The following is a 27,650-nucleotide window of genomic DNA, read 5'->3' on the forward strand; positions in this document are numbered from 1 at the left end:
GTAAGAAACAGGACAGAGTGTGTGGTCAGGGTCCGTCAAAACACAAACTTTAAGGTATTTTAGTTGTGCAATCCTTGCTTTGTGTCCTTTTTGGCAAATCATAAAATTACGTTATTAAAGCCCCCATGGAGTAATTTAACTCTCTGTTTGTTTTCTTCTCTTTACCACAGGGGATAAATGGAATCTTGGCAGATGAAATGGGACTTGGGAAGACGGTTCAAAGTATCGCCCTGCTGGCCCACCTAGCAGAGGTGAGAGAGAGAGGACTGGGTCAAAGGGGCGGCGGGCTCATTTACACCTCTCCTCCATAACATGCTGGAATTTTATCTCATCGCTATTGTTTTTCACTCGTGGAAACATCTACCGGGCTGCCTCTTTGTGCACCTGCTTCCTCTAAAGAGTTCCTGGTTTGCAACTCTGCTTTTTTTCTTTTTTTTTTGCAGGTGTTGGAACATTTGACTGCATTAGTAAATATATCAGATTTCACAAATGTGAATAGTGAAATTGCCAGCTTTAGTCTTTTTCCTCTTAAGAAGGGAAGAAGTGGTAATCAGAGGGTGTGCGGCTTGTTTAGATCGATGACAGAATGACGCGCGCTGCGTTCCTCGTAGGACTTCCTGTTTTCGGGTCCCACTTTCAACCGCATACGCAAAGACCACCTGGTGTAGCAGACTAGCAGCTGATGACGTCTGCTCTTTTCCTCCGCAGAGAGACAACATCTGGGGTCCGTTCCTGATCATCTCTCCAGCGTCCACGCTCAACAACTGGCACCAGGAGTTCAGCCGCTTTGTGCCCAAATTCAAGGTGGGAATCTGTAAATGCCGACTGGATGCAGCAACGGAAACACCTGCAGAAAACGTTCCTCTCGGAAATCTCTGTCTCTTTATTTTCTGTTCCTCTTCTCTATTTATGTGTCAAAAATGTTAAAACTGGTTGATTTTTTTGTACTACAAACATCCATTAGGGGACAGTATTGTAACATTATTTTTTTTACTCAATAGAAGGCTATTTTGAATTTGTAAGATTTTTTTGAAAACTAGTTTTTTCGCATAACATAGCTGGCCTTTCTGGCCCTTGGATGGATGTACTTGCCAAAGTTTTCATAATCCTTAACTCTTTTCTTTTCCATTTATTCCACATTGCAAGCACACATCGGAATGTAACTTAACTGTATTTTACCTGATAGACCAACACCAAGCAGTGCATAATCATGAAGTTAGAAACGAAAGGATACATGGATGTTAAAATGTTCAAAAAAATCAAATAGTTTTCACCACTTTTTTTTCTCTGATACCCCCAAACAAAAGTGAGGGACCTTGTTTTCAGACATTACCTAAAAGCTAAACGAAGTTCAAATGTGTGTAATTTAATCTCAGCATAAATACCTTTGCAAGACACTTAATAGCAGCCATAAGCTGGCTTACACACGCACCCCCACGGACCCCCGCACACGCCCACATACACATGCACACACACACACACACAATATGTCTTTACTTTACTTTACTGTGGACCCTGACCACACACTCTGTCCTGTTTCTTACCTCTCTCTAAACGCTCGCTTGTTTTAGTAATACAGACAGAAAAGCTACCAATATTCAAGAGTATTTGTACCGCTTTAAGTTTTTCCGCATTTCAATATTCAGCTTACTTTATCATTAATTCTGGAAGAGAATCAGTTCCAGTTTGTTTTGCTAATGGGGTGCAAAAAGACCCCATTACACAATCTGAAGATAAGCTTCCTGAGCTGTGAGAGCAAACCTGACTGAAAACAATGGAATGACAGCTGGTGTTGAGTTATATAGCGACATTTACATCTTTTCACATCATGTTCTACATCAGCAGGTTAGCCTGTGATTTACGGTGAGTGCTGTACCCCGAATGTTTCCCCTGTGAACATCCGTGGTGCTTATGTTTTTTTCTCTTGCTGATCATCGTAGTCGTGACGGGTTCAGAGAAGGGTAGTTTCTGGGGGAGTAGATTAACTCGGTGATTATTTTGATCAGTGCCTATTCGCCGATAACAGCCGATACAGCTTTTTGCGTTTTGTCACGTTGCTGATTTGTGTCCCGCAGGTGCTGCCGTACTGGGGGAACCCCCACGACCGCAAAGTTATTCGGAAATTTTGGAGTCAGGTACAAATAAGTTTATACTGAATATATGGAGTGTTATTTATTTTTGGTAAAAATAAATAACACTTAAAATCCAGATTGTCTGGTCCTAAAGTCTGAAGGTTACAGGTAGTAAGAGACCAAAGCAGAATCCCACTGTTTTAAAACAACTCCAATGTAAAAGAAAAAGCTCATAGCAATTTATGAGAACAATATTTTATTAATCTTCAATCTTTCGACTGTTTTTTTTTTTCCCACATGGGGACCATTAATAATTCATACAGAAAATGGAGGTAGGAGGCGATCCGCCACCAATAACTGTCCTTTTCTAAACGCTTATTTTAAATGGAATCTGGTGAAACATTTCCTGTCAGAGTAACAACCTATGTAATATTCAAAATCAGATACATTTCTACTTTTACACAGAACAAATTTTTTTTTCTGGCCAGAACATTTTATGCCTTTCAAGAACCCAAGTGCAAAAATAATATGGTGCCTAATCATGAACTCTATTATATTAATCTTTACGCTGTCATACTTTTTTAGGTAGTTACTTTGAATGGAAATGGTTTAAATGTTCTGAACCCAGTTCTTGCTTCACTCAGGAAGGTTTTTAGTGCCTCCAACCTCCATTTTCCTGTGTAAATAATATTTGGCTTCTATGTAAAAATATGGCTCAATGCAAACATGATGACTGTTTATAGGTTATTAAAATAGCGTTCCATGCATTAACAGGATTTTGTTGAGATGGCAGAAGTTGACTTTGTCTCTCTGTTTAGCTGTTAGCTTCAGGCTAGCTAATCTGGATTTATGCTAAACAGAGATACTAAAACAGATATCTATTCAGAAACGATAACCGCTTATAATCTTTAACGCAATTATTTTCTCTTCTGTCATTTTTCTTTCTCTTGTAGTCTGTAACTGTGTCTCTCTTTTGCCAATTCTTACTTAGAAAACACTTTATACACAAAACGCACCTTTTCACGTGGTGATCACGAGCTACCAGCTGGTAGTCCAAGATGTAAAGTACTTCCAGAGGGTCAAGTGGCAGTACATGGTTCTGGACGAGGCCCAGGCTCTGAAAAGCAGCTCCAGGTAAAGCAGATTTTTAATATGTCTGTTTTGCTGCCTGTGCTAGTTATGTTAATATTTATTCTTGGTTGTTTTAAGACTCAGTTTAGCAGAGTTACGACAAAGGAGAAATGTTAATCTCTGCAGTCCGAAACGATTTTTGACACTGAAAGCTATTAGGTGAGGTCGGCACATCATAAATCAGGCAGGATATAGATTTCAGGGACACTGTTCTTAAGCTCAAAATCAACAAAAACATCTGGAAAAATGTTCCCACTGACTTCCACAGCTGTACAGCTCATACAAGTTTTTATTGGAGACTGATCAAAATGTGCTTACTTTTAAAAACACATAATGTAACTGGTGGATCGTATGTTAATATCAGTGACGAACTTTTTTCTTTTTTTTTGTTAGCGTTCGGTGGAAAATCCTCTTGCAGTTCCAGTGTCGGAACAGACTCCTGTTGACCGGGACGCCCATCCAGAACACTATGGCTGAGGTTTGTAGTGTGTATGCATTTAAATGTATGTGTTCTTATCAGAAGTGTTAACAACTGTATGTCGTCACTATTTCTCAGCTGTGGGCCCTGCTGCACTTCATCATGCCCACATTGTTCGATTCCCACGAAGAGTTTAACGAATGGTTCTCCAAGGACATCGAGAGCCACGCTGAGAACAAGTCTGCCATCGACGAGAGTGAGTGCAACAGAAATGTTTCCCTCAGTTTGCTATTTATCAATCAATCAATCAATCAAATTTTATTTGTATAGCACATTTCAGCAGCAAGACATTTCAAAGTGCTTTACATCATTACAAACACAGAAACACAATGCAATATAGAATCAATAATCAAAACAAAGCATTAAGTCAAGTTCCATAATTGATTACATTTCAAATACAATTCTAAACAGGTGGGTTTTTAGTTGAGATTTAAAAGAAGTCAGTGTTTCAGCTGTTTTACAGTTTTCTGGAAGTTTGTTCCAAATTTGTGGTGCATAGATGCTGTAAGCTGCTTCTCCTCGTTTGGTTCTGGTTCTGGGGATGCAGAGCAGACCAGAACCGGAAGACCTGAGAGGTCTGGAAGGTTGATACAACAACAGCAGATCTTTAATGTATTGTGGTGCTAAGCCGTTCAGTGATTTATAAACTAACAACAGTATTTTTAAGTCTATTCTTTGAGCTACAGGGAGCCAGTGGAGGGACTTTAAAACTGGTGTTATGTGCTCTATCTTCCTGGTTTTAGTGAGAACGCGAGCAGCAGCATTCTGGATCAGCTGCAGCTGTTTGATTGATTTGTTGGACAGACCTGTGAAGACGCTGTTGCAATAATCAATACGACTGAAGATGAATGCATGGATGAGCTTCTCTAGATCTGGCTGAGACATCAGTCCTTTAATCCTGGAAATGTTCTTCAGGTGATAGAAGGCCGACTTTGTAACTGTCTTTATGTGGCTCTGGAGGTTCAGGTCAGAGTCCATCACTACTCCCAGGTTTCGGGCCTGATCGCTGGTTTTCAGTTGTAATAACTGAAGCTGTGCATTGACTCTAGATCGTTCCTCTTTAGGTCCAAAAATAATAACTTCAGTTTTGTTTCTGTTCAACTGGAGAAAGTTTTGGCACATCCACACATTTATCTGTTCTAAGCATCTGTTCAGTGATTGGATGGGCTCTGAGTTCACCTGGTGACATTGTAATGTAGAGCTGTGTGTCATCTGCATAGTTATGGTAGCTAATATTATTTCCTGTTATAACCTGAGCTAGTGGGAGCATATAAATATTGAATAAAAGGGGTCCTAGGATTGAACCTTGGGGTACCCCACATGTGACCTTTGACCTCTTTGATGAAAAGTTTTCAATTGAAACAAAGAAATTCCTGTTCTTTATGTAGGATTTAAACCAGTTAAGCACTGGACCGGAGAGTCCGACCCAACTCTCCAGTCGATTCAGTAATATATCATGATCAACAGTGTCAAAAGCTGCACTGAGGTCCAACAGAACCAGCACTGTGGTTCTGCCACAGTCCGTATTTATATGGATGTCATTGAACACTTTTACGAGGGCGGTCTCTGTGCTCTGTGCTATACTTTTGCATGTAATATGTTGTGTGTGTTTTTTTTTTTCTTTCTCTTTTAAGATCAGCTTTCCAGATTGCACATGATCCTCAAGCCATTCATGCTGCGCAGGATCAAGAAGGACGTGGAAAATGAACTCTCAGACAAGGTAAAGACATTTGTTTGTTTGAGCAAACCTCTTGGTCAAACTATCTTTTGGATTAGTTGCAGTTCTGAACTGCCTTCAAGGAGGAATGAGGGTTTTTAATTGATTAGGCATATTTTTATTGTAAAAATGTAATGAAAACTGATCATTTTTGAGATGTGTTCAACCTAAAACTGTATGGTATAAAACCTCATATTCTAATTGTGTGAATTATTCCTGCTCTCCACTCTTTCTGCCTCTTTGCTCACCTCAGTGACACATAAAGTGTTGCAATAAGCATGAGAGTGAAGCTTTTATTGGCATATCCTCCTGATGTATGCTGGACTCAGGGCCTCCTGCTACACACACACTTACGTTTTGGTATGCAGAGGAATGGCAGAGTTCATCACTCCTCCACATCTGTCTTTTTTCACTTCTTCATCTCAGCGCCCACAAACAGCCCTGCCAGTGCACTTCTCTTCCTTCTCCACACTTATTGGTCGTCTCTTGTTTTTCTGTTGATTTTTTCCTTTCCTTCTGTTATGTTTCTGCACAGTGAGATCATTCTGGCATTTGATTATCTGCTTACATTGGGATTATAATGTGAGACTTAACAGTGCTCGGTACCTGACAGAAAAAATCTTAAATGCGAACGCTTAATTATATAAAATAGTAAATTGTGTATAAATCAGAACTTTGCTGCTTCTAAATGTTATTGTTATATAAAACTAGCTGAAAATGTTGAAATGAAAGTCCTGGAAGATTTGACTTGGGGTGTAACTCTTGGTATTGCTTAATTTAGGAGAATAAGAAAAAGTAAGACCTTTTTTATTAGCTCTGAGTACGGTTGGGCAATAAATCTATTTTATCTACGAATTGAATTTTTGGTTTTTGAAGATTTAGTTTTTGGAAAATCTGGATAGTACAGATAGATGTCAGCACACTTGAGGCCGCCATCTTGTTTCACAAGTATTTTTTTTATATAGCTTCTACTTATTTGAACTCTGAATTCAGCTCAACACAAAGACAGAATATTTTGGGGTGGCAAATTATTTTTTTAATTATGAGAGTAAACTCGTAATATTACATGGATACATGTGTACAAGCATAGAGTCAAGAAAAATAGAATAACATTGTAATATTGGGAAAATAAAGTAACAAAAAACAAAAAAAAATTAAATTAGCATCTTGTGAAGTTGTACTTTGGTAAAAATGTTTTAGATACTTTGAAACAACTGTGTCTAATTCGAAGAAAGAATTACACAAACTGAGCTGGTCAGATTAGAACCTGAAAACCAGAAACTTTGTTCTCATTAAAATAACTTTTCTTTTCTTATAATTTTAAGATGTTTTTTTTTGGGTGTGATAACATTGTGGCTGTTTTGGGTTAATATTATGACTATATTATCATAATTGAACAAAAATTCTCCTAGCTTGGCTCCTACTCTGCCTTTCAATTCACAGAAGTTCTGATTAAAATAAAGGCCACTTTTTGAAAATATTTTCTGTAATTTGTTTTTTAGCAAAGAAAGTGAGCAAAATATATAAATATATATTTTTAAGACATATCATGATAAACTGTGAGTCCCGTTGAATGTAATGGCCTTTATTGACAGTTACCAGACAGGAAATGGGCACATCGAGGACTATAGCCACTTTTAATGGGTCGTACGCCCCACCGTTACACCATGAGAGGCCCAATGAATGTGTTGTTCAAAGCAACTTTGTCTTCTCCCACTCTGCAGATTGAGATCCTGACCTACTGCCAGCTGACGTCCCGTCAGAGGCTGCTCTACCAGGCTCTGAGGAACAAGATCTCCATCGAGGACCTCCTCCAGTCTTCCATGGGCACGGCCCAGCAGGCCAGCAGCACCACTTCCTCGCTTATGAACCTGGTCATGCAGTTTAGGAAGGCATGTGCTGTTACTTTTGTTTTTCTTTCTATTCAGCCTCCAAAGTAAACCAAATTATGTGAAACTACTTGACTGTACAAAGTGGATTTTTTTTTTTCTGCATATTTTCCTATTTACCCACAAAATCATGTATCCACAACTTGTATTTTCAGAAAGAATCACTTCTAATTGCATATTTGTATGCAGGTTTGCAACCACCCTGACCTGTTTGAGCGTCAGGAAACCCGCTCCCCTTTCCACATGTCTGTCAAGCCATACGTCATTTCCAAGTTTCTCTACCGTCATGGTCTCGTCCACACACACAACCAGGCCAAGAACAAGTACGCTCTTCTTCACTGAAACTTTCTAAAAGAAAAGACAAAACAAAAGAAAAAAACACCAGCTCAATCAAAGCTGCTGCTTAATATCCAAAGTCGTTAAAAACTAATCAATCCCTTTTTTTGTTTTGTTGCCAATATACTTCAATCTATTTTAATAGGATTTATGTGATAGAGTGAATGATTGTGTAGTATATGGAAAAGGTTAATGGCTTGTACAGTTTTTTTATGCATGCTAAGTGTCATATTTTGTCATCCACAAAACATTCTAGAGCGAGCTTTTATCCCAGTCACAGCTACATGTTTTTAGTGTCTCTACCAGTTTTTTTTCCAAAATGCATATCTCAGGTTCAGTCAGTTTGGATGGAGACTGTCTGGGAATAGGAATATTCAAGTCTTGTCACAAAAGCTCAGAATTAGTTCTGGACATCTCATGTGCATTACTCTGTTTTGTCTTTTTGTAGCTAGTAATAGCTGTAATAGTTATACTGAGCTAAAATTTCACCCAGATGAACTTTATTTACTGACTAGGGCACTTTTAAATGAGATTGGTTGCACTGGATTTTATTTAAGGTTATCAGAGTAAAGATGGTGAGTACACCCCCATCTATTATGCACTCCTTTATGTTGGTCTGTCACATAAAATCCGAATCAAATCCACTGAATCCTGAATATCTAAGGGTGTAAATACTACGTTTCTAATACCTTGCATTCTGATGGTGTTGCTCCTCACACCTACTGTTATAACCTGATCTTGTATCTCTTCTCATCTTTCTCAGATTACTACAAGTGCTGTTATCTCCTTTCTCGCCAAATCACATCCAGCAGTCCCTTTTTCATAGGAAAGGTGAGCGCCAAGCAGAAAACGTAAAACGTGGCAACAACTCCATTCTGTGTGCGACGTCATTTTCACCACTTTGTGTTTTGGCTGTTCTGTCTCAGATGACGAAAAAGGAAGCTGCTTCTCCTTCTTGCGCTTTATTGATGTGTCACCAGCAGAAATGTCCAATATGATGCTGCAAGGCACCTTAGTGAGGTGAGTGTTAAAAGTCATCCATTTACTCGCTTGGAATTTAATATGATGGAAGCGGTTATTCTGCATTGTTTACCCTACTTTTGTTTTGGGGTCCAATTTTTATAAATAGATTTTGTGATTTTGTGTCCGTCTCTCAGGTGGTTAGGTCTTTTCCTGTCAATGAAAGCTGCTTACCGGCTCTACTATCAACGGCTGTTCGACCCCATGGGGGAACATCAAGACGAAGGCGACAGAGGGAGGATACAGCACAAGAGTGTGTGTCTTTCTCACAAGGATCTGATCCTGTGGCTCAACAAACCGACCGCCTTCCCCAACACACAAACCAGTCTCGTCCTCCAGGTTAGTTAAAAAAAACAGAGACACACACAGGCACCTTCCATTCTCTTGTGAAATGTTGAAGAGATCATAAAACACTAAAAAACATAATTAAAAATTGATTTTAAGGAGATAAAGAATCCAGTGTCCAATGGGAAAAATTGAAGGTGTACCAATTTCTGTTTTCGCTGATCCTTAAAAAGTCTGACCTGATGATTTTTTTAATGGTATATATAAAGTTGCTAAGTCGACAACAGTGAGGTGAAAACGATTAACTGTGCGAGTACAGATGTGGGCGAGTCTGTCAGTCAGCCCTCTAACACAGCAGAGCAAAATGTGACAGTGCCAGATTTTCAGACTTATGCAGATGTAGACAAGCTCGGTGGGTAAGATTGGTTTCACATGTAAGTATTGGTTGATTGCTGATCATTCAAAATTAAGGAACGGTTGTGACTGCATGGCATAGCAATCAGAGCCCCATACACACAAATGCTGCCCTTAAATATTCGTAATGTGCTTCTTTAGGATGCCAGTTGCATAAAGAAATGTGATTTGAATCACTAAACGTCACAAAGTAATTGCATTTAGTCATATTTTCAAATTTATTGATACACCCAATGAAACAGCAGTGGAGAAAATAGTAAAAACAGCAATCCCAAAAATCCACAGTTTAGCCTTAAAATGTCCTAAATTCATTTTTAAAAGTAAGTTGACCTTTAATATGTTAATCACAGGTCTTAAATTTATCATGAAAAGACTATTCAATTTTGTATATTCAGTGAATAGTTTTCTGTGTGGGACTTTTCCGTCATGCAAAAGTTTGAGTTGCACTCAGACGTCTATTGCATTCTGAGATTCAAAATTGTAAGCTATCGGTTACTCACCGCTATCATACTCTAGCTTGCTAGCCAGCCTTTTGCTTCTATCATGGCCAAGTGCAAATTTATTGGCTGAATGAAGACTGAACATTTCTGTGGGGATATTGGTCTTAAATTCTAGTCACGATGGTCTTAAAAAGTCATAAATTTGAGTTGGTGGAAGCTGCAGAATCCCTGGAAACGATAAATCAAAATTCTTATCATAAGAAGTTTATCGTGATAAATAATAAACAGTACAAGAAATGCCCAGCCTTATACTCGACAGAAATAAACTTAAAACAAGTGTAATTTTTCCCACATAAAATAACTGAAACTTAGCTTGTTTGCCAAAGAACAGGCAAATGAGTCTCATAACAATGATTGGTTGTTTTGGTGGTTTGTGGGAGAGGACAAAACATTCAGTGAGAAAAAAAAAGACATTGTATTGCTTTTTTGTTCCCTTAAAACAGCTTAGTAGTTTGAAATGCTTGCCAGCGTTTTACCTTGGGGATAGACGCAGCACAAGACAGCTCTTCTCAGGCGCACACAAACCGTTTCATGTGTGTAGGACCCGGCAGCTGTGAGGTACATGGCTGGATTGAGACAGTGCATTATTCATTGTTTTTTGGGTATTTCTTTTATTATGGGAATCGCCGCCTCTGCCAGTTTAAATATGCAGACCACCAGGGGACAAAAATGCATCTGATTTGTTTGCTAGGAGCTTTAAGAGAAGTTCAGCAGTTCATGTCCAGTCAACTTTTACCCAGTAAACAGTTGCTTGTGGCCAGATTTGTGTCATATCACCAACCTTCGTCACTTGTGTTTTAATGTGTTGGAAAATACTACTGGGGTAATTTCATCCTCCTCTTCCTCTGACGGCCTCATCACAGCTGAATTACATCTCAGCTTCCTCTCCTGGAGCAGCCAAAATAAAACCTGGAAACCTGTGGATACCAGGAGAGTTTAGACTGTATATGTGCTGTTTGACCACGCTAACCTCCAGACTCTCACACTTATTCGTAGGAAACGCTCACTCCTGTGATTTTGGCCCGCTTCCTACAGCTGCTCCTTTTTCTTGTAAAGCTCGGTGCCGCTGGCACAGAGAGCCACGGCTCTCTTCTTGGCTCATCGTTGTTGTCTGGCTGAATGATTGACATTGTGGTCAGTTTTATAATCAGTTCTTCTGGCGCTCTTGTGGAAGAACAGGGTCTGAATATTCCTGCACGTAACCACTGAATGTTCCATTTACAGTGCCTAGCAAAAGTTCATGTCATAAACACAAACTTCAGGGTTTTAAATGTATTAGACCAACATGAAGTAGTGCATAATTAGTGAATGTAAATTTCTAAAAGTAGTGGCACGCATTTGTTTTAAGACACCCTAGTGCAGTGGTTCCCAAAGTGTGGGGCGCGCCCCCTAGGGGGGGCACAACGCCATTGCAGGGGTCTGCAAGAAGTGGTATGCATGAATGAAAAAAACAACAAAAAACAATTACATAAAAGTGTTTCACTGTAAAGATGGTTTGTAGTGTGTTTTGTTGCAACCTGAACTTCAGTGGAGTTTGAAAACAAAATATGTGTATAGGTTTATGTCTGGTTGAACGATGTGTGTGCCCAGTTGATTTTTTAAAAAATTTTTTATGGGGGAGATTTTATTGTTATCCATATGGGAATCCAGAAAATGTTTGAGAACCACTGGGGGGGCCGAGAAGAAAATCTTTGGGAACCACTGCCATAATGGGAGTTCTGTGCAACAAATTAGAGCAGTTTTAGAAAATCATTTAAACAGTCGCTTTCATGTTTTAAATTAAAATATTTGAATTAACAGATTTTTATGTGAGTGTGACAAGCTTATTAAAATTGCTCATTTGTACCATTACAAACCATTTCTTGTAATTTTCTGTACATTATAATTTATGTGTGTTCATTCATGTGTGTTTCAATTGTTCTTTTTTTATTTTTACCATCAATCTGCAAGGGGACTACAAATGAAAATTAGCCCTTTGTTTCAATCTGGTAGATTTACATGGTTGTTTTAATGTATTTATGTTGATTAACAAGCACTGTTCCTTATGAAATCATTGACCTCTAAAGACTTGCACTAAAACATGGTTTTAAAAAGTGTTGATAAATGACAAATTCAAGCCACATTTTTTAATAAAACATTTATTAAAACATCATATGACTTTACAATATGCAAATTTTGCACGGCTTTGTTTTGATCTAGCGCGTAAAATCCTAATAAACTACACTGAAGTTTGGTGCTGTAGTTTGATTTGCCAAAAAACATATAAAAAGGCTTTTTAATGCACTGTATTTTATGTAGAGAAACCATCAGCATTGGGTGTCTGTGCCTAAATGTTATCTGTGAAGCTGTTTTTCTGTCTGCCACTTGGTGGCAGTCTCACCTAGTGGCAGACCACTAGGTGTGTAGTCTCACTGAGACTACACACCAATGGTAAACACTCCTACATACTGCCCTAAAATGAACCTCTGCATTACTCTTAGATTACTTGTCATCATGAAGTACAATGTTTATTTGGAAAATGTATTGATGTATGAATTTGTTTCACACCTTCTTGCCCAAATGTTATATTCAGTTGTTATACAGTCAATTTTCACTCTCACACATTTTAATCAACACATTTAAGCTTTGGTAATCTTAGATTTAGCATAGCGATTTAAGACTTTAGGGGTCTTATTATGTAAATTATTATGTATTATGCTCCATTTGTCCACAGTTCAACTTGAGGTTAATTGCGGTATAAGGGGTTCCGGAATTAACTCACCTCTCATCATTTATACACTTTGTGTGTGTGTGTCCTCCAGGATCTGGTGTTTACAGCCTCTAGACCCGGCATTTTGGCCCACACAGACGTGAGGATCCACGACAGAAACTCTGCCACCTCCACGCTCCGACCCTGTGAAGCCACGCTGCCACCCAAGTTCCTGCTGGCCGCCACCCCCAAGGTCAGTGCGCAAAGAAAATGCGCCAGCACCGATTTGTGTGGATGGCCGCCGTTGTCGGTTTGACTGCGTTTGGGTGGTCGTGGCAGTAGAAGAGGGAGGCACTGCTTTGTGTTGGTTTTTACACTGAGAAGGTCTCATCTATGAAATGTGTATGTGTGTGTGTGTGTGGCTAGGGTGTGGGGGTGACCGTCAGGCCCTCCAGCTGCACTTAAAACAAACAGAGCCTCTAAAGAGAGCTCTTCGCACAGGTTTTTCTTCAGTTGTTAGGCTTCCTCCCAATCTCCCCCCCCCCACACACACACAGAAACACACATGGACACACACAAACACACGCAATCAGAACCTGCTGATTCATTAAAACCATAATGACATTATAGTTACAGGAGCATGCATCTAATCTAATTTATTCAGATTCAATTTTATTTTAAAAAGCAAAGGAAAAAAAAAACAAATCTCGATCTTTCTTCTCCATCACTCAAATTATCTCTGGTTGCCTAGGTGACGGCAGTTCCCATGGAGCGGTATTGTGCCGACCGGAGTGCCGAGTACGAGTGGCGGATGATGCGCGGCGGTGGGGGGACGGTCTACAAGCAGTGCTTTCTGTACGGCTCCCCTGAACTCGCCTCAGATTGGCGCATGAGGGCTAACGCCATCCACCCACAATGCCCCGGGGGGCTGATGGCCCTCCAACCTCGCCATGGATGGTCCTTCATACGGATACCTGGTAAGCACTGGTCGCTTTGGGATACAGGTTTTAGTTCTGCAGTGATGATGATGATGTAAGCACATCATGTGAAAAAAACAGATCTAAAAGCATATTACTGGTACTTTTATTGTCAGTCTTTGTGGAAATTTAGTGCAAATGTAGTGGGCAAATTTTCAAAAAACATTAAAAACCTGCATTTTATATCTATGTTTGAAAACGCCAATTGGTTATTTTAAATTTCATCATTAAGTTATAAAGTTATTAAGAGCCGTGTCACTATGGTAGGTCATCATTGCCTCAGTTACTACATTCAAATGCACTGAATGTTTACTCCAACGTTTGGAAAATTTCAAAGCCACCAAGACGAGCAACCAAGAGGCCCATGGTAACCAATGGTAACTATTGTAAACCATTTATGATGTCATTTATGATATGATAAGAGAATAAGAACACTTCTTATTAGTGTTACCTTATGGATAAAAAGCCCATCAAAGATGAAATAAAAAAAAGTGGAAAAATTCAATGGATATGAATACATTCTCTGGCATAGCAGCTCTCAACCTAAAATCAAGTTTACCTGCAAAAGTCGTTTGCTGAAATTCACTCGCATCAATCAGAGCAGCTCATTGGCTCAAAGCATTAGTGCCAGTTGTGTCCATGTGTGGGTTTTCCAGTTTACCAGAATTTTATCAGTGGGGCCGAGGGAAGGGTCGGCTGAAGTGGAGTGGAAGATGATTTGCTGCCTGGGTTCAGAGGACTGATGGATGTCTGAGGTCATAGAGGCCATTGCCATTTTACAGACAACATGTCCGTTCTCACTGACCCGCTTACCCGCTCTCGCTATGATAAAGCGTCTGTCTTAGATTCTGATGACTGCTCTCTTTTGTGATGGATGGCTGCACACGTCCAACTTGCCAGGTTTTAAAATGGCTGACAGGTCTTCTAAATTATATAGCTACAATATCATAAGGCTTTTTATTCAGACTTTTTCCTCCATCTCTGCATGCATCTGCTAGTAAAGAGTGTTTGTATGTAAATGTGAGAAACAAAACAACTATTTGTGTGTCTGTGTGAGAACAGCCTGAAAACTCTTGTGAAGTTCTACGGAGGCAGACAAAGCGAGGAAGTTTAGCCACTGCTCATTGTTCAAGTGCGTAGTTAGGTAACACTAATAAATGGTCCGTCCATGTACGAGTGAGTGTGTGTGTATTCGCGTTGTTTGTGTACAATCGGGCCCATTCAGGGACTTGTGCAGCACTCACACGGGGGGCCCGAGGTGTCTCTCCCAGCTCGCCACGCACACTCTCCCACGCTCGGCGGCGTTGGCTGTCCTCGCACACGAAAACCGAAGACGGCCTCACCTCTGTTTCTGGATTAAAAAGAAAAAAGAAAAGGAGCAGTCAGCACCAAGCGCTGTTCTGGAATCAGTATCTGGCCCGTGGCCTCTCGGCCCGTCTGGTCTCCCACTTCTTTCTCAGCCCCAGTAGGAAGGAAGTGACCCAATGCGCCGGCACCCGTCCTGCACTGAACACATTGTTGCCACATCAAGGCTCAGATATGTACAGTAGCTCAGCTGAAGTTTCCCACCCTCCCCACTCCTCCGCGCCCCCAGCCCCACACCTTAGGAACAAATGGCAGAACTGAATTACTGTTTGTTTGAGCGCCATGGCGTGAGTAGGGCTGCCTACTGATATCGATGGAGGAATCTAATTAGAGGACCTATTAGGAATCAGGACACAGAAGAGGAAAAAACAATTGAAGCTGTAATGATTTGGGCCACAGATTTTGTTTGTTTTTTGATCTTATTGTACAGGCAGGATTTCCATGACGGAAAGATGTTTCATAAAAAAAAGAAGCATTTTTCTAACAACTGCCTTGACATAAGTAAAGATGACCAAGACCTGACAATTAGTCCCGTGGATGAGGCAGGATAGAGGACAATGATTGGTTTAGAGAAACTGTCACACGGAAGTTTGGTTCATGGGAATTGGGTCGTCTTTAGGCCTCAAAGACAAGGTTATTTGCACCAAAGAGTGAAGAGGAACATTAGAAGTGATCAAATCATCTGTTCAGTTCTTCCAAAGAGAAAAAGGAGTCTCTGATCACACTAATCTTCAGCTGCCTGTACCAATTCTCTTATCAGAGTCAAGTTGCGATTCTGCCTGGGCTGCTCCACAGTTTTACTTTCAGTCAGATGGAACATGTTGGGAAAATTCAAGTTTTACTTTATACCTATATATACCAGGGGTTTGAATTATTGTGGGCTTAGGAGTACAAATTGTTTGTAATTATAAAAACTGACTCACCTCGGTATGCTGGATACTGGAAGCTGAGAATGAAACTGACAGCATGACTAATTTCTATCCTAGTCAGAGTAAATTTAATTCCCAGTTTGTCAATTCTTCCTTAATTATAGACAGTTAAAAAAGAGACAGTGACTTCAAGGCAGGATTAATATACGCCAGCCTAATTCAATTCATAGATGTGAATTTCACAATCCTGATCCTAATGAACATGCACTATTCAAACAGTCAAGTAGCTGAAGATTTCTTGTCAGGATAATATTTTGACTTTGAGTCAAAAAATGCAAAAACCAAACTCCTCCTAAAGTTGATATTATGATTTGAAAAGTCTGAGGTTCCAAACAAACCAATGTTTAATATCCTAAATGGCTGACATGTATATAAAATGAAGGGTGCAAGTGTGAACTACTGTATTTATTAGCATTTCTGACCATTTTTACTTTGTTACACCAGAGGCACCAGAGGTCTGCTGAACCTTGTGGACATCTAACTTCAGTGACTGAATGCATAAAGTTGACACATTTGTATTGTTGTGTTTTAAGCACACACAATTAACAAATCCCACTGTGTTTATGACTTGCAACTCAAAAGCGTTTTAATCAAATGCAGCATCAAAATGAAAAAGCCAAACACCTTAAAGTCAGGGCACTTTCTATATTAATGAATATCAGCCTACAACAGAAGAAAAAAATATGAAGAACTTTGTTCCAATTATGCGTCACAGTCACAAATCGACTTAGAGATAGTCGATTGCATGGCCATTATTGGCTCTGAGTGTTAGCTGGGACAGGACAGAAGACAGACACAGCCAGGCAAATTGGAAGGAATGGACTTTCTTCCTGGTTCAAATCAGGCCAAATACAGGGGAAAAAAAACAAAACAAAAAAAAAAAACATTGTGGTTTCACAGAACTGGTGAACAATGAACCAAAACATGCTCTGAAGTCATTACAAAAGCTTTATTTTTCTAATTAAACAAGTTCCTTTCTAATCTCAAACAGGCTGTGCTGCGTTTTGAAGTCTTGATGACACGGCTAAAAGAAGAGAGCCACAAACAACAGATGCTGTAAAGGATGCTGTAAAGGCCTTTCGGAAAACAAGTATTATTCTTAGTATTCTGAAGTTGAGCTGGAAAATGTTGCAAGTATCAGCTCTTATTAACATGCTTTGCAACAGTACGCAATTATATTTTTGTTGTGATTTTATGCTTAGTTATTAATTGAAAGAAAAACATTAATGCATGTTTTTTAACTTTTTTTACAACTTAAAATCTACCCCTCTACTCTAATACACCTAAAACAAATCCAGTGCAACCATTTCCCTTCAGAATTTCTGCATTAGTATATAGAGTCCACATTTGTGTAATTTTAATCTCAGTGTAAATACAACTGTTCTGTGAAGGCCTAAGAAGATTGTTAGAAAACATACCTGAATGTAGGCACATTCAAGAGGCACATTTTTACTTTTTTAGCTTTTTTTTTCCCACTTTAAAATTAAGCATTAAAGTTTTTTTTCAGTTTTTTTCTGAAAGAACAAAAGAATTCCAGCTCATTACAGCAATGTAAGGTGATAAAATGCAAAAGGTTGAAGTCGTATAAATACTCCTGCTCGAGACCGTATTCAGTATCAGTCAACTTAACTCTATTTAAAGTGAAATACTTTTAAACTTGCATGCAGTAAGAGTACATTGTGGTGCGGCTGGCGTTGCTATCTGTGTGGCCTGTGTTTCACATACAGTAATTAGAAGCAACCTCTTAACAAAATAACAGGCTTTCTACTGTAAACCCGACTCCTTACATGTTTGTTTTTAGCTTTATTATATGAACTGCAATCTGTCTGCTGTGAAAGTCTGCATGCATGTAGGACACGGCAGACAACTTTTTTTTCTTTTTTTAAATAGTCCACCAGATTGTTAAGGAAGCTTTGGTGCCTCAGTATCAGCCAGACCTCAAGAAAGAAGGAGAGAGAGAGGGAGGCTTGTCACTTCTAGGCCATGAAGCTCACATTAGACTGTGGGAAATGCAGTCCTGCCTTCCTGTCCCTTCAAAGAAACCCGGCTCTCCGGCAAAATGGCAGGAAACTTCCCCAGCCCTCTGATAGACGGGCACAAAACAACACAGACGGCCAGCCTCACCACACCGCCGACTGACTCTGCATTAAACTGGCACCGCCAGCCGTCTGTGGCATTTATTTATTTATTTTTTTAAACTCTCAGCATAAGTAGGGAAACAAATTAGCCAGCCGAGTGTGCGTAAGACAAGGTTTCCTACTTTAATTTATGGGAAATAACCAGCAACAAAAAACGTCAGCTCTAAAACTTGAGAAACTTTTGAAATCCAAAGCAGCCTGAAGGGGGAGACATTAGCCACACGATTCTGCTACGACTCCGCTGTGGAGGCTCTGATCTGCGCTCCTGTGGCGTTTCAGTGTCAACTCAGGCCAGCAGTGATAATATACCTCTAATGACAGAGGCGTTGCGGTGTGGCGTGACTGTCTGTCTCTTCCTTTGCTCCCAGAAAACCAGAAAGAAGAGCTCCATCTTCCTTTTTTGCGGAGAGACGGCGGCTCGTATGCTTGTGTTTGTTCACATCATTGCAGCTCATCGCTCAATCTCTACCCCACTCTGTCACCCGGGCGTATTTTTGGGCTTATGGGAAATGCTTGTTCTTTTAACTTTGTACTCCCTCTCTCTAGAGGCTGATTTTTTTTTCTTCCTGTTTTCTGTCTGTAAACCATCACCAAGGTAAATACCCTCCTGTTTTCTGTCAGTAACCCTCCCGCTGCCTGGCCCCCAAAGCCTCCCACTGGCATCTGGCTCTTATCTCTCCCCAACGCTGCTTCTGCGAGGAAAAAATTAAGTTTAGGTCTGATTTTGTCAATATGTGCAGAAGCAGCAAATTGTTCCGAGCTAATCTTTCCTTTATCGGCGGGTGGCGAACAAGTGTTGCTCATTGACTTATTGATTGCACAGTGTCATGTGACATTATACAGTGAGAAGCTGATGCCCGGTTCGATCGCGAATTCGACCTGTTCCCTGGCCCCCCATCTGTCTCTCTTTCTCACATAACCGTCCATCCATCTTCCTTTACCAGCTTTCGCCCCGGACCCAGGCTGTTGTTCGTCGTCCTCTCTTTCGCTCGCATCTGGCCCGCTCCCCTCGCCGCTCAGGGAAAGGTCCGCTTTTCAGCAGAGGGTCGGAGGACAGGACAGTAGTAGTGGTATATTAATGAAATTAACGCCATACTTGGGTTGGGAGTATCAGGCACCAGGAGCTATGGCTCGGGTTAATTAGCTGGCAGCACACCTCTAATTGGGTCAGGACCATGTCAGGCCCCTGGCTTTGGCCCTGCAGGGATTGAATTACAATGTCAGGGGACAGCAGCCGTGGGGAAGGGGTGGTGGGAGGGGGGGTTTCTGAAGTGGTGCAGGAGGAGCTGAAGGGTGGATGAGGCAGAAAGGGGGAGTGTAGCTTAATCTGCCAGCAGGCGTTGAGGACAGGAGGAGGTGGGGAGGGCTGGCTGCATGAATACCGCTGTTAGGCTGGATTGGACTGAAGCGGAATGAGGGGAGGCGGAGGTTTGGGGGGTGTAAGGGGTGTTTTGAAAGCGGGACAGGGCAGGTGGTGTAGCTTGATATGTGTACCCATAGCAACGGTAGAGTGGTGTGACTGCATTTGTTGTGGGGTGTGGCTAATATCCTTGATTTCTTTAGTTGTTTTTTTTTTCTTTGCTATTTACAGTTCTAAATAAGCTAAAAGGTCTCAGTGATTTCAGGTTTGGGTTTTGGATTCAGGGGATTAAATTGGGTTTCATTTCACCTTCAGCCTCCTCATAATGATGATGCTGTAGGATCAGTAAAGGAAAAAAAATTAAAATTTGTAGTGAATTTGTATTCTAGCCTCTCTACTCTGATAATCATAAATAAAAGACATCACTCAAAATTCACCAAATTAGTAAATAGATTCCACTTATGTGTAAAACTGCAGCAAACAATTAGCTTAGTTATAGATTATTCTGATGATTAATCAAGTAATATATATGTTATTCTGACGATGATTGTGACGATTAATTGATTATTCGGTTAAAAAAAGTAGCATTCTGCAGATTTGTCATTTATGCCTTTTTTTATACAACATTATGAATACATTAAAAAATGCAAATAAACAAATAATTTAATTCCCTTTTTAAATAAGAAATTAAAGACATGCAACAACATAGCATTTCAAATTAACTTACGCTTGATTATTTGTAGCAAAAGATGCATCTGCAGCTAAAACATACTTAATTTTTAAAAAATGTGTTTAATTTTTGAATTAACTGATGAGAAACTGGATATCGAAAGGTTTTGCTGAATTTGAACTATATGATGCTAAAAGCGGCACTTGAGGGATAGAAGATTTTTTAAAATATATCTTATATGCAAAATGTATAAATTTTTGTAAAGTTTCGCTTTGATATGTGCTCTCACTGTTCTTTCAGCAACAGGTCTTTCTTGAATCTTTATACTAGAATTAACGATTAATCGATTACCAAATTAATTGACGATTATTTCAGTAATTGATTAATCACGATTAATCCGATCTGATCCGATTAATCATTTCAGCCCTCCTTGTGTGTTAGTTAATCTCAGTATAAACCAAGCTGTTGTTACATTAGGGAACACACACCATCGTGAAACTCAAGGAGCTTAAAAGAAAAGTCAGATGTAACGCTGCAAAGTATTCCTAACCAAGGTTAGAGGGTAAAACCAAAACTCAGGACATTTCAAGGAGCCATCATGTTTCGTCCATCATGTGCCTTTCCTTTCACTTCCTAATTTTGCTCTGCTTAATGTTGCCCAATAACATAAAACCCCAATAAAACACATCAAAGCTTGTGGTTGAAAAGTGAAAGAAACCGAATGTTATGCATTTCACATGGATTGATCTTTTCAGTTTAAGCTTCCCTGAGCCGCTAGTAATTCATTTTAAAAGCATTATTACTGCATGCAGTTTGCAGCGGTCATGCATTTCTCTGCAACCACATGTAGCTCATAACGTGAGCCATAAGTGTTATGGCAGAATCGCCCAGACCACTGAAGCCCTCCCAAATTGTAATTATTCATTTTCTTGGCGTCCCTGCGTAGAGTTCGGCAACAATATTTAGAATGCATGCAGCAATAAATGTTTTTGAACTCAACCACCTCTTTCTATGCCTAGAGAAGTTTGAATGGTTGTAGGGTTGTTTTTTCCTTCCCTCTGTCAACACAGTTGGATTCAATCTGTTTCTCTTCTGCCGATCACTTCCTTTCTAAATTGAATGCCACCCAGGATTATTAAATAGGCGGATACACACAGATCTGAATGTAACGTTATCACCGTGCTTGATTGAGACTGAGAGTTTTAGCGTCTGGACACTTGAATCTGCTAAACAGAAACAGATGAGTTTCAAGAGCTGAGGACCATTGCCTTATATGAGCATTTATATCTGTGCCAAGTGGTGACTTTGTCTGCTTGCATGTCAGTGTGCCCCACCGGGTTTTAGGGAGCCCTTGACTCAGCACCAGTGATTGATCGACTGGCACCTGTGGTGAGGAGGCCCAGTCTGATCCAAAACCACAACATCATCATCACCACCAGTCGGGCTAATACCCCCTTTTCACTCTGTCTGGACCATTTTCTCTCCTCCTGTGTAATCCGCTGCAAGTCTCACTGTCTCCTCTGCCTCACACTTTTTTAAGATCACTGTCTCTCTTAATTCCAAGAAGGGTTTTGTGGAAACAGAATCACCCTAATACTCCCCCGCTGCACTCCTACTGCAGCAAAGGCAAGTTTAGGGTGGATATCTGAGACCTTGTCTGATGCTGACCTCCAAGTACACACCAAATTGGAGCCACAGTGGAGAATTCATGCCAGCAAAAGTGTAAAACATGTATTTTGTAAAATCTGCTTTGGATTTTGATTACTCTCTTCCACTTGCGCAAAGAAAATCATTTATTACCCTCCTTTTCTCCATTTCCCCCTGTTTTTCTGTATCATTTGCATAACCTCTTATCAGTTACTTGCCTCCTGTGAGTAGTCTTCCTTTTTTAAATTTTTATTTAAACTTTATTTTACCAAAACTTAAGATTAAATGAAATATGTTCTGTCAATCAAACAGAGCCACTCAAGAACTGCTTTCCGTCTTACTTCAGAATAAGAGTTTCAAATATAGATACAACAGGAGGTCAAGTTTAAAACCTAATGTCTTCATATAATAATGGCTTACACTTACTTCATCAGATGACAGAAACTATGTCTTTCTTGAGAAAGGATCACTGACAAGAAACATTGCTTATTTATCCTTTTTTAAAAGTTATTTGTCCCACATTTTTCATTTTGTAAAAAGGTAGAAAATCTGAAAACCATCTGTCAGAAGGAGCGAATGACTTTAACTAATCCTGTTTTCAAGGATATTTACATTCATGTAACCAAGACTTAAAGTATTTACCAGGCTAACACCTCTTTGCTGCTAAATGTCATTGAGCTTTTGAGAACCTCCCCAGAGCATTTTGCCTATTCATCTTTTCCATTTGTTCCTCTTTAACACTTCTGCAGGATGTGACCTTTTTTTTTTTTTTAGGGGATTATCCTACCGGGGTCACAGTGCAGAGTTCAGTCTGGGTACAGATTAGCATAGAGTTCTGTTGAGTAAATGTCAAAAGGATCTGAGTGTTACTAAACTCTCCAGAGGTTCATTTTTTTTTTATTAAAGTATAAGAAATTATTGAGAAAGTGATGTAGAATACAGTTAAAATTATTTCATAAGTTTTATTTATTTTTTTATTTAAGGATACATGAGATCTGCAAGGTTGATTATATTATTTTGAGGGGGAAAAAAATACCTACTGGTTTGCAGTTTAGGTTTAAACTGCAAACAAGTGCTTTGAAGACTTTTGTCAGTTTAAACCCAAGATGGACAGACTCGACTGCCCCATTGGGACCCTCTTGTAACCCCTGGCCAACCAGGTCAGCCTTAGTTTGTCATCTACCAGTGCCACGACCCCTGGGTCAAACACCGAAGTGTGCCTGTCTTTGGGTCGATAGCAACGTGACCTTTTCCTCATTCTGCCATTGTGCCACATGTTGTTAATTCCTCGTCAGAGAACCATTTCAGCAGCAGAGCCGGGGTCAGATTGCTGCCCAGTCTGCTCTTGCCGGTCAGTTGTTCAGAGTCAAGCGAACACCTGATGTGCCGTCAGCTCAAGCTATGAGGCTTAGTTGTTCACTGTTTGTGTCTCTTTCTTAAAATGCAATATTGCACCACTGATGAGCTGATGAGCACCACTGCTTTGTTTACTTAATTTAATATTAAATGCTAAAGATGAATTAGTTCAGTTAAGTTGTAATGCGTGAGACCATCAATCTGTTCTCCACAAAACAGAGACACCTTTTGAGTCTTTCCTAAAGAACAGAAACTTCTTTGTGTCACTTGGAACTTTTCATCACATGTGGAGTACCACAAGGTCTAATCCTGGGGTCCCTTCATTTTTTTAAGCATCTTAGTCACAGTGGCCTGTGTCAAGTGTGGACGCCTATGACCACTGAGACTCCATCTAACATAGAAGGCTAAATACGTCATGGGCATGCAAAGATTGTATTAATGACAGAGTAACAAGAACAAATATTCGTCATTTGTAATGGCAAGATTGTCCACACTGATATAATGATGATAGCATGATAATGTGAATCCCTTAGTTAGTGTATCTATCTATCTATCTATCTATCTATCTATCTATCTATCTATCTATCTATCTATCTATCTATCTATCTATCTATCTATCTATCTATCTATCTATCTATCTGTCTGTCTGTCTGTCTGTCTGTCTGTCTGTCTGTCTGTCTGTCTGTCTATATGTAGACAGACAGAGAGAGAGAGAGAGAGAGAGAGAGAGAGAGAGAGAGAGAGAGAGAGAGAGATCTATAGATCTATATATAAACGACATTATGCGTCCATATCTGTTTAAAAAGCAGACATTGGTGCAAACATGAAATTGCTAATGTAGGGAAACAAAAAAAAAACACAGCTATTTTTACAAGAACAGACTCCCAACAATTTAACTTCCGTATTTCTTGATCTTCTTTCTTGAATGGTTTGGGGTTATTTAATTTATTTCTCTTTTTTTTTTTTTTTAGATAAAGAAAGCCTGATTACAGAAAGTGGCAAACTCCACACTTTGGACATCCTTTTAAACCAACTAAAGGCCCAGGGCCACAGAGTCCTCATCTACTCTCAGATGACCCGCATGATAGACCTGCTGGAGGTATGAACACAAACACACACCTGCAGACACTCCTCATGTCCACAAACTATCTGTTTACATATACACTTATGATCTGTACTGATGAGTTGAATCACAGGCCTTCTGTTACTTAGTTGTTGAGCTCCAGCACCCCTAATAAGCCAGCCTATCCCTCGTTAGATGGATAATTATCAGGTCAGGGCTAATTATAAGGGTCTCATCTGCAGGGGAACCAGGCAAATGGGAGGGATAACTACAAGTGGTGAAGGAAAGAGGGAAGAGTTAGAAGACGCAAAGACCCTTGGGTGGGAGAGGGAAGAAATGAAGTGAAAAAATGATAGTTGTTTTTCTCCCCCTTAGGGTAAAACCAGAAAAATGATCAACATGGCAACGAGCGCCTGACCTTTTTTTTGTTCTTATCTGCATTGAATAAATGAATAAACTAACATGTTCCTGTATAATCTTGGTATTTTCGACTCTAGAGCTGGAAAAATAGCTTTAGATCAAATGCAGCGCCTCTAGGTTAGCGCTAACCTGATCAGAGGTCGGGAGCTGTTAGGTTGAAAGTTATATCATGTTCAAAATTAATTTCACACAGCCTTGACGGTAATACTACATCAACAAACTCGATGCAGTTCTCTATTGTTGCCACCATGTTTGTTGCAAACATCACTATGGAGCCTAAAATCTCTGGCATGATGTCACTGGGAATTCCTTCCCCTTTCGAACACAGCGCAGCGCTGTTCCCACAGCCAAATCGCTTGATGGCAGATGGACTCGACCCAGGTGGTTAAGGGCCGTCTTCCCGCGTGTCTGGAAAACGGCAGGAATACCTCGCCTTTAAGACCGTAAGACTGGAGGACTGATAAAAGCACTTAAGATGGCTGAGATAAAGCAGGCTAGCCATTCTCTTTTAATATCCCTCTCGCCAGCTTTCCCAGCGCAGGTTGTCGCGCCCCGTGAATCACTGAAGACTGTTGACAAATGACCTCACAATGTAATGGAAGGGAGCCCAGAGTAGCTGTGACGGCATCTAGTTCACTAAGAGGCAAAAGGTATCCGGGATAAAATCATTCATTCACCCAATCTGGCTGCGGCGTTCCTGCGTTGTGTTTCTATTTTACTGGTAAAAGAAAAGAAATCCTGCAGATGGTTTTGATTTTCACAAAATAAGAGCTCCTTTTTCCAGCAAAGGAGAGGCTGATGCTAATCTCTGTTAGGTTTTATGAGTTTGTAGCTTGTTGGCTGCTTGTCTATTGAGTGGCGTCATTTTGTCGGGTGATGGACAACCAAGATCAGCGCAGCCTGAAGAAAATGGACCCGACAGCGAGAATTACCTGCCAAGACGATACCTTCAATTTTTTTTTTTTTTTTTGAGTTGGCTGCTTAGAAAACAAGTTGCCAGTTAAAAACCTGTAACATTATTTACAACAGGGCTAGAAGAACATGAGTGAGTGATGCCAACGTCAGGAGGGGATTTTATTAATAATTTCAGGAATTAAATTTCCCTTTCATCTCTTCTCGCCTTCTGTTTAACTGGCATATACAGTTGAAATCAGATATTTAAATATACTGTACAAAAAGGCTCAGAGTCTTATTTTTAGACTATAATCTTCTTGTTTTAGATAATTTAGTGTTAATAAAAGTTCTTCTCTGTGCTAGATCATTTTTAAACTGGCTGCAAACATCCAAAATAAAATAAAAGGCAGAAAACGGGAACTGTGATGATTATTTTAATCATTAAGTCCTGTTTTCCGTATCCAGTACTAAGATTCTTTTATTATTATTACTGTTATTATTATTTAAATTCAGTCCCTAACGAGCTTTTGATGGTTCAATGAAAAAAATAAACCATAGAAATTGAGCATGACCTAAACGTATTCCTTAAATCATATCATCTGTTAAACTACCCACATATTATGTCATCTATGTTTTGTAAAAAAAAAAAAAAAAAAAAATAAACCTAAAGCTTAAAGAAACTTAGCAGCTGTTAGAAGTCAAGATCTCAGTCTCTCTGCTTTCTCTAAGAAATAACGGCCAAGATGCTGTCCTGAAACCTCGGTCTCGATCATTTCCGTGTTATTCTTGGGTGACTTTGTTCTCGGAAGAAATAAGAACCTTATCCCGAAAGATTGGGAGCATTTTTGGAGACCAGAACGTGCTAATGGTTCCTAATGTAGTGTTCATTCAGAGCAGATGGGGTTGTTGGGAACAGAGCCAGGCAGACCAAGGAGGGCAGGCCCTGGTGGGACCGAGGGCCCGGGTGTCATAACGGAGGTCTGGAGGGGGTGGTTGGTGTGTGTGTGCGTGTGTGTGGGTGTTGGGGGTAAGAGGGTCGCAGAAAACATGGTGTCAAATCGTTGCTATCATCACTAATGATTGCGTGAGGTGAACCCTGATTGGTTTTAGTGATTGTGACCGCTTCATTGCTTTGGGGGGCACTCGCGCATTGTAACCAGGAGGTCGCAAGTTCATGGCGGTACTTAAAGGGGGATCAGCGTGTCACCTCATCAGTGCTCCTGCTCCTCAGACCCTCACACACCCCCACGCCAACACACACAGGGCAGCTTAGCAGACTTCTGGGAGGATATAGTGTCGGTGTATCAGTGTCTACATTTCTTAGTGTCTCCCTGGGTTTAGCAAATGAACGCAAAAAAGGGGGGGATTAGGATATTTTTTGGACAATAAATGCTGCCATCGCAGACAGATTAGTGTGATAAAGAGGAATATTTCTCAACTCTTAAAATGAAATCAATAGCACTGCTGGGTCTATCTGTTCCTTAGAGGAAGACTTAAGTAGAATTACATATTTGAGTTCCTGTTAAGGTCAATCTGCAGTCGCTGTGATGTTTTTTAAAAAATTATTATTATTGTTTCTGCAGCGAAGGGAAAAAAAACTTGGATTTCAACAAGTCTGCAGGAAAAACGTCAGTAGCTTTCAAAGTCCGATCCTTGAAGGTCCACTGACTTTCCAACTTTGTGCTTTTTCAGAAGCACAAAGTTGCAGGATTTGACCCGTTTTATTCATTCTGTTTGAAAAGTGGAAGCAAGCGCAGTTGTTTGTCTAATCAGCAGGTACTCTGTCATTTCTCCTGGATCGTTCGTGACGACTTTGTTTTATCAAACTGTTGGCTTCAAATCACTCCTCTCTCTGCGAAGGGCTCCAGGCCGAGGGGGTCACTTATGTTTGGTTGTTCTAAATATTGAAATCAGCAGAAAACTGGACATCATCCTTCCATTTTAACATTTTCGGTTGTTTGATTTTCTTCCAGGAGTATATGGTTTATCGAAAACACACCTACATTCGCCTTGACGGGTCCTCCAAGATTTCCGAACGCAGAGACATGGTGGCCGACTTCCAGAGCCGGTGAGTCGCGTGGTTTTTGTCTGTGGCTGAGACCAAATGTTTCTCCTTGCTAATAACACCGTGTAATTTGGCCTTTTTGTATATTATAGCAATCAGTAAACAGTTTTATCAAATGTCCAGATATTATAAGCATGTGTGTCTGCCTGTGTTTTGGCGTCCACGTGTTCTGGATCGCATTAGTGCGTGGCTCACAGGCCCCCGTGTTACTCCATTGTTTGCATTCAGGACGGTG

The 27,650-nt window shown here is 40.1% G+C and overlaps 1 protein-coding gene across 4 annotated transcripts in view; it reads left to right on the top strand.

Moving 5' to 3' along the window:
- The window catches only part of ino80 (INO80 complex ATPase subunit), a 43,678-nt gene that overhangs the window by 7,283 nt on the left and 8,745 nt on the right, over window positions 1–27,650 (top strand). For all 4 annotated transcript variants that reach the window (XM_028040476.1, XM_028040477.1, XM_028040478.1 and 1 more), the window contains exons 14-29: window positions 171–251; window positions 709–804; window positions 2,076–2,135; window positions 3,064–3,206; window positions 3,597–3,681; window positions 3,760–3,877; window positions 5,316–5,401; window positions 7,123–7,290; window positions 7,477–7,610; window positions 8,387–8,454; window positions 8,550–8,643; window positions 8,781–8,982; window positions 12,644–12,784; window positions 13,283–13,508; window positions 23,945–24,072; window positions 27,324–27,418. In XM_028040476.1, coding sequence (XP_027896277.1) covers window positions 171–251; window positions 709–804; window positions 2,076–2,135; window positions 3,064–3,206; window positions 3,597–3,681; window positions 3,760–3,877; window positions 5,316–5,401; window positions 7,123–7,290; window positions 7,477–7,610; window positions 8,387–8,454; window positions 8,550–8,643; window positions 8,781–8,982; window positions 12,644–12,784; window positions 13,283–13,508; window positions 23,945–24,072; window positions 27,324–27,418 — 1,925 coding nt within the window. The remainder of the gene's footprint in view (window positions 1–170; window positions 252–708; window positions 805–2,075; window positions 2,136–3,063; window positions 3,207–3,596; window positions 3,682–3,759; window positions 3,878–5,315; window positions 5,402–7,122; window positions 7,291–7,476; window positions 7,611–8,386; window positions 8,455–8,549; window positions 8,644–8,780; window positions 8,983–12,643; window positions 12,785–13,282; window positions 13,509–23,944; window positions 24,073–27,323; window positions 27,419–27,650) is intronic.

The sequence above is a fragment of the Xiphophorus couchianus genome, chromosome 15 (assembly GCF_001444195.1).
Source record: "Xiphophorus couchianus chromosome 15, X_couchianus-1.0, whole genome shotgun sequence".
Classification (NCBI taxonomy): Eukaryota; Metazoa; Chordata; class Actinopteri; order Cyprinodontiformes; family Poeciliidae; genus Xiphophorus; species Xiphophorus couchianus.